Source organism: Schistocerca nitens, chromosome 12 (genome assembly GCF_023898315.1).
Source record: "Schistocerca nitens isolate TAMUIC-IGC-003100 chromosome 12, iqSchNite1.1, whole genome shotgun sequence".
Lineage (NCBI taxonomy): Eukaryota > Metazoa > Arthropoda > Insecta > Orthoptera > Acrididae > Schistocerca > Schistocerca nitens.
The window spans coordinates 23,846,866-23,854,830 of NC_064625.1; the positions used below are offsets into that span (position 1 = coordinate 23,846,866).

The following is a 7,965-nucleotide window of genomic DNA, read 5'->3' on the forward strand; positions in this document are numbered from 1 at the left end:
GATTACTACAGCTGGCTCCACTCTTAATATCTGAGTACCCAAGATTGATTTGCTTTCATCAACAGAGCATGCTTTCACGATTTATTCAAACTGCACGTATCATGATCCGTGTGCTTCCCCCTACGTGTTGTTTCAAATTGTTAAAGCTTGAAGTGTGAGCTCTAATTGTCAGTTTTTTAGCCAATCACTGTTTCGAATTGAAAAGTATTTGTTCTCCCAATCGGGATGTAAAATTAATATGTGATCACTTAATTGCAGCCATTGATTTCATCGGTTGTAGGGCTAGAATATGATTCCACGATTTAGTTTCCACAGTCAATCTGCTATCAAAAAATAATACTAAACACGAACTTTGTAAACAAACAATGGTAAACAGGCAGCCCCAAGTTACTACCCTCCATCGACATTATTGCACTTGGCCTCCCATGGTCGTTACCAGAAACGTGGTGACATTACAGTAAACCACATAAAATTTTTTGACTGTCATGTAGACTGGAATTCTGAGTAGCTTGGCAGGCAAGTTGTCTGGTCATTAAAACAGCAGAAAATGCTCCGATCGGCTTCAATTACACATAAGAGCCAATGGAAGGACCACCACACCAGATGCAATAACATCGTGGTTGTGTGTATTCTCACTAGCACTCAGTTGTTTGCATCAATCGCACGCACCCCAGTTTATCCACAGACCTACATGACAATTTCCGCGGGCAGCGCGTTGCCTTTTTTTCATAAATAGATGGTACCTAATTAAATATTAATGGATTCAAAGAAAGTTAAAGAGCCCATTAATGTTTCTTAAAAATCAAGTTAAAAGTTAATCCATTACTCAAAAAGTTAACTTAATTAATGATTAATAGATTAACAGTCTTGTGCCCAGCCGTGTGTGCGAGTTATTCAGGTAGACAATGCTCCATTTGCTCCACTTGTCATTGCAGGTGTTCACGACAGAGGTGTTCCGCGGACTGCTGGGCTTCATGACCTGGTGGACGTGCTTCTCCTGGTTCTCTACATCTTCACTCGGCATGCTGTATCAGTCCTACTTCAGATCCACCTAGTACATCGCCCGCGTACCGAACGAGTACGAAGATTGTCACAATGGGCGACTTTAGTGAAGAAGGCGTTCCGGCGGCGGGGCAGATACGAGAAATCTGTGTGGTGTGTTACCTCTGACTCAAATGTAGGGCCTCATTAGTAGCAACTCGTGCAGTCTCCCGGGCTGCTGACAGAATGCAAACTGCTCGCTGGAAGAGCAATGGTGTGCCATCGAGGCTCAGAATATAGGCAGTACGAGTGACGTGCGCACAAGCGAATGTGGACTTGGAGTACTGGTTGAGCTCGGTACTGCCACTCTAGTGTTGCACACTAAACCTTTTCTGTGTAGTACTCTCTTCATTCATTTTGTAGATAAGGTTTTCTTTCCCCAGGCAAAGCTTGACGTAATATTGGGAAGAAATATTGATAAAATGTAATTTAAAGGTGATGTGTAATGCCACAGCTTTCTACCTGTTTCTTTGTCACCCACTGCAGACTGCAATCAAGCTCACATAATCTTGTACATGGACAAGTAAATTCCACAAATTTATTTCTAGAATGCGCTCTTTTATTCACAAGTGTGTCGATCACATTTGGCAAATATTAAAGTTAACAGTATTAGGAAAAGGATAGATTGGTACTTCACCGTAAAAATGACCCATTGAGTTGCAGATAGGTACAATGATAAGGCTGTTACATTTTATAGATTTTGGCAAAAGCCTTCCTCAGCAAGAATGAACACACAGACACACACAGTGTCATACAAATGAGCACACCTCATGCACAGATGACCACTACTGCTGGCAGCTCTGACACGAATTCTGGTTTACTAAGACACACTCAGAATAGCAAAGTCGAGCAACAAAATATTTAACACCAACTTGTCAGAAGTTCCGTTTGGATCTGCCAGTGGTAGTGGTCATGTGTGCATGAAGTGTATTGCTTGTGTGAATGCATGTGTTTCTTTGCCGAAGAAGGCTCTGGTCAAAAGTTGTGTGTGTAGTAAGTAGTCTTTTTACTATGCCTGCCTGCAGCTCAACAAGTAATCTTTACAATTCGTAGAAATCTATGCTTTTCCTAATATTGTCGATATTCCGACTTGGAGTTTCCATTGTTTGATATGTTAAAGTTAATTGGTTTAGATGCTAATGAATCATCACAACTAAAAAAACCAGAGAAGACAGAAATGCAAAATTTGTATTAAACTTAAACTAGTACAGAAACGTTGAGAAGTGGATGCTAAAGACAGAAACAAAAATCAACCCGGTATAATGTTATGCAAGGAACGTGTGAAGTTATTATGAAGCACCCATTGTGGACACTTGAAATGAACTGTAGGTGTGAGCCAGTGTGGGTTACATTTGTGAGAAGTACAATGTAATTAGGTAATATGTTTGTTTCATTTTATATGATTCGTAGTCCCAGTTTTGTCTAAATTTTTCTCAGTATCCTCTGTTGTCGTTGATTATATTTCGAGCAAATTGAAAGTGATGATGATGTATTTTTTAAACATAAACAACTGTTTACATTGCACTTCTCCCACATGAAAGCCAAGCATACTCGTGCCTTCTAGAAACATAGCTATTTCAGTTTTAAGGTACAACACTTGATCAACCGTGGCAGTTAATTTTAAATGACTGCAGTGAATGCTTCATAATCACTTGATATATATTGCCCCTGTGACACAATACAGAGTATCTTATTATCTTTCTCTGCAGTTTGCACTTTTTAAATTTTTATAGCAGTTTATATTTAATGGTAATCTTTCATTTTTATCTTTTCTAGTTTTTAGTTCTTATGATAACTCATTAATCAAAACCAGTTAACTGTAATACATCTACAAAATGTAATGGTAACATTTGTGAATAAAATAGCATATTTCAAATAGCTCGCATGCTCCACTGTGGCAAAGGCAGATATCATTATTTTTTTCCTACCAATTGACTTATGAATTCTTTCTCTATTCTTCATACGTATACCAACTCTGTGCTCACATTTGATCAACCTCTCACATTTGATCATCCTCTGTGACAAAATTCAATGAGACTTAAGGTCTCCCATCAATGTCAATAATTTTAACACCATATATACTTTGATGGTCATATTTACCAATCACAAATTCATTTTGTGTCTACATTTTAAGTATTTCATTAACATCTCTCTCTCTCTCTCTCTCTCTCTCTCTCTCTCTCTCTGAAACAGCCACTGCAGGCTACGCCTGTAAAGTATACCAACAGCAAATTACAGTGAGCACCTTTATCGAGTAACAGATTATAGTTTGTAACAAATGAAATTCTCTTATCCATCCTTTCAGATATCCCACATATGTAGTCTTCATGCACCACATACCTCTAGCACAGCTTGGTGACTGTCTTGATTTTTGTCAGTGTTAATTGTGCACTGAAACTGCAGCCACAACTCAGAAACACTGCTGTGGCTGAGCCGACAGTGCATCTGATGCTACACTGATGACCCAGGTTCGATCTTTGGTGTCACTGGGAAATTTCCCTCAGTGGGACTACTGGAAATGGGTCTTCTCTGCAATGTGGAGACAATACAGAAGCTACTCGAAAGAGTAGTAGTTTCCATCGCCAACATTTATTTATTTATTTCCAGCTTCATCTCTGTGTAGCACTTGCAACCGACAGCCTCAGTTAATTACTGGACATATTCCAATCTCTCGTCTTCCTCTACCGAATTACCCTCTACAGCTCCCTCTAGTACGATGGCAGTTATTCCCTGATGTCTTGACAAATGTCCTACCATGCTTTCTCTCCTTCTTCTCAGTGTTTTCAATGTATTCCTTTCCTTGTCGATTTTGCGGAGAACCGCCTCGTTCCTTACCTTAGCGATCTTAATGTCATCTTTAGTCCGGCAAACTTGAGTAGGTATCCCGAGTTTTTGGGCTTCTACTTGTTTTTCCCATTTCCTAATGACATTACTTGGGATGAGGTTGAAGAGGAGTATTGACAGTGCACCTCACTGGCGAATACCGGTTTTAATATTGCAATGAATACTTATATTTATCTCATAAATTTTACTCTTGATTTTGTGTCTGAGTGTTTGCTTGAAGAGGCTTATTGTCTTTGGGTCTAGTCCCTGCCCTTGTAGAACATCAAAAAGACAGTCGGTCAGCTGAGTTATATTGCTTTTCCAGTCCACCTGATTTTCAACTTGCTTCTGTAGCACCACATCTTAAATGTTCAATTCTCTTCTTTTCCGGTTTTCTCACCGTGTTTCACTACTATACAATTATATGCTCTAAACGTACATTCTCAGAAATTTCTTCCCCAAATTAAGGCCTATTTTTGATATTAATAGACTTCTCTTGGCCAGGAATGCCCTTTTTTCCAGTGCTAGACTACTTTTTATGTCCTCCTTGCTCAATCTGTTGTGGGTTGCAGAATTCCATAACTTCAGGTGCTTCTCATTACTTTCGTCGTTCTTAGATTTACTCTCAGTACATATTCTGTAGTCATTAGTGTTCATTCCGTGTAGCAGATCCTGTAATTCTTCTTCACTTTCACTGAGGATAGCAATACCATTAACAAATCTTACCATTGATGTCGTTTCACCTCAAATTTGAATTCCACTCTTCAACCTTTATTTCCATCATTGCCTCTTCAATGTATAGATAGAACAGCAGATGTGGAAGACTATGTCCCTTTGTAACACCAACATTAATGTTCAGGGAAAATGTGTGCTGACCACAGCCCCATTTTCCCGACACTTATTTAAGGCTTTGAGCAGCAGTTGACCAACTTAACACAGCTGTCTTGGCCCAATTGCAGATTTAGTTTCAACCAAAGCTCAATATTACGGATTGTCTTCCACAGAGTTGTGAACGGTGCACTAAACTCATTCCCTTTGTGAATTCTTAAATGTTTTCACTGATAATGTATTACTTCAGGTAACTTAATTACAGAGATCATCAATACAATACAAATTAAGCCTAATTTCTCCTAATCAGGATGCAAACAGGTTGTAATATTCCTGATAAGGTAGTCATTGTTCTTGGAAGAAAGAATAAATTTTGCATTTAAAACGGAATGGATGAAAACGCTATACATCAGCTTTGGATGTTTCCCCAGTAACATCATTAGGCTCTTCATCTCCATTATTTATTCTGCAAAGATGGAATAACTGATTGTTTCGTGGGAATAGTTTACTTACATATATATACAGCAATCTGGCCATGCAGACCACGTCCTCCTTTCTGTTTGTGCTTGGTTCCTCCAGGTGTTTTTAGTCTGCAGGACTGCCAGCATTGTCTTGTTGTTCCTCTGGGGAGCCTGGTGTTTGGTTTCCCCTCACGTGCCTTCATCACCTTTCTTCTGGTGTACAGGTTACATGGCCCACCAACGGCATTCTTTTGCTCTTCAGCTTCTGTAGAATTTTTGGCTGCTGCATCATAGGAAGAGTTCCTCAGTCCTCCTCCCATCATCCTCCATTCTCCTTCTCTAAGGTGGGTTCCAATATCTTGCTCATTACTTTTCAATAATTTTGATTCCACCAATAATTCTTGTATTGGAGCCTAAGTCTCTTTCATTTCAGTTTCATAACTGATTGCTTACTTCAGTGGGTCCATTCCCTTGGGGGAGAGCCATCGGTTTTCAGTTGCTGCTTTATGTAGTGACTAGTGAACTGTGGTTAATTGAATAACATTTTGTATTGTCTCTGATAGCTTCTGGTGCCACTGTAGTAGACACAATAATTTCCACAAATTCCCATTCCTGCTGATAATAAGACAGCTGTAATGAAAGTGCTGCTTCTAAAGTGTTAATTCCGATCTCAGAAGTGGTTTTTCATTCTCCACTTCCATATATCCAATCATGAAAACAGCTGTTAGAAACAGTTGTACAGTCTGTATTACCAATGAACTATTATTAAACTGCTATATCTATTTTTTGCCCCAACTGGTTTCCAGTGACAATGCAGTTTTATCTTGAGACCAAAATAGCAACATTTGAAAGTAAAAGAAGAAAAAATCAGAAAAAGTGGAAGCACGAGTTGAGGACCATTCATTTCTTTGCTTTCAAGCTCTTGTCTGTGCTTGTGCTGACCGGTAGTTCTCTCTCAAAGCTACTATTTTTGTTAAGAGAGCTGGTGAGTTTCAACTATAAGATAATTTTTTCATAACACAGAAAATTTTGAATGCATAATTACTCGATACATTTTGTTCATGATTTTATCTCTACCTTGAAGCAGCAAAAACACTCTTCTAGAGTTGTTTTGAGTAATGAGACAAATACATAATTGGTAATCACTGTATTTACAAGAAACAGTTTCCCTTTATTGACAAAAAGGAATATTATGATTGTAGGAAATGGAGTTTTATTAAGCTTATCCATCACAAATGAGCTCTTGAAACAGTGAATTGTGTTATGAATAAAACAGCCTGAGAAATTTTAATTATTCTTTGCCCTTAACTTTATGCAAGTCTGATTCACAAAATGCTACTCTCAGTGAGAACTACCAAACGTACCTTAGCTTTGACTTCCCTCTGTTAAAAATTGTTCATTGTTTGTGTAATGCTATTTTCAATAGCAAACAAAATTATGTTTGAAGCCACACATCCAAACTCTGCATCAGCTTAAAAGCTGTAATTCTTCTCATTTATTTAGTGACTGAAAATATTGTGTGCTTTTTGAAAGTGTTGTCTGCTGGCACTTCATTCTGCTAGGAGCATACTTCATTTTTAAGAATAATTTCAGTAGATGACACTTTTTTTCCTGAGATTGACTTGATGTTTGCTGCTATATGTATTCATGTTATTGGCATTCTGTAACCTTTTGTGCCAACAGCACAGCTGGCCAGTTTGTAAGAAATAGTTCAGATGAATCATTTGTCAGAGTTCCATAACTGAAGTTAGTCTTGCGTGAAGAGAAATGAGAAAGTGTGATGGAATATTTGATAGTGTTTGTTGTTAGAATGCTTTTGTTTTCTGTGGTTGCGGGTGCTGCTGCACAAGTATTTTATCGAAGTAAAATACTGCAGGTATAGCACACACAGTAAGAGGAAATAATGTCTTTTCAACTTAAGTTACCACTGCTTGCACATTGTTATGGACATTTCTTTTAAAGCACAAACAGGAAGGCAATTCTAGTGAGCATACCATTTCAGTTATTGTTCCACTTCACAATCCATGGCTACACACACTCACACAAAGTCTTTGGTCAAAAATTCCAGCTATTTCCTACCGCATGTCAGCACAAACTATTTTAGAGATACCTGAGAGTTTCATGGACAGATTGCCAGAAGGTGTTGTGAATGGTGATTTCCTTATTTCATAACATATATAATATAAATCATTTGATTCAGGTACAGGAGACACATCAAACCTGCAGTAAAATTTGACAACAGACAAAGAGCAGGCAATGTTAACAAATAGCATAATAATAGTAATAATACAGTTTTGTACAATAAAATCTAACACTTCATTACCCCTTGATCAAACTATCATTTCATCCTCTATGAATTCTTCTATTGAATAATAGCATTTCCCCCACAAAATCTGCTGTAGACTTGTTTTTAAAATTTCTGGCTTCATATTAAATGTGTTTTTGCCCATCAACTTGTTATATATTGTTTATTTATTCTCTTCTGAATCAATACTGTACATGACATGCACATGGTGATGCACAAACATACATTTGATGTTGGACATTATGATAATTTGCTGGCATGAAGTAATATGCCGAAAGTTTGCACAAACATGAGTTTACATACATATTTTCTGAGAAGTTATGAACACACAAATTACATACTCAGTTATACATTTGTATTTTAGTGCTGCATTCCTATCACACACATACACAACAGTACCTGGTTGGATATTCTTTCTGCACTTAATTTACTTTGTAGCAGATAATATAGATGCAAGATTTTTGCACATACTTGCATTAATGTTTTACTCTTTACAAAATTCTTTGC

General features: G+C 37.8%; 1 protein-coding gene across 1 annotated transcript in view; it reads left to right on the forward strand.

The window, feature by feature from the left end:
* The window catches only part of LOC126215078 (transmembrane protein 161B), a 101,595-nt gene extending 98,738 nt beyond the window's left edge, over window positions 1–2,857 (forward strand). The window contains exon 12 of the mRNA XM_049941727.1: window positions 936–2,857. Within this exon, the coding sequence (XP_049797684.1) occupies window positions 936–1,055 (120 nt within the window). The 3' untranslated portion in view covers window positions 1,056–2,857. The remainder of the gene's footprint in view (window positions 1–935) is intronic.
* The last annotated feature ends 5,108 nt before the right edge of the window (window positions 2,858–7,965 follow it).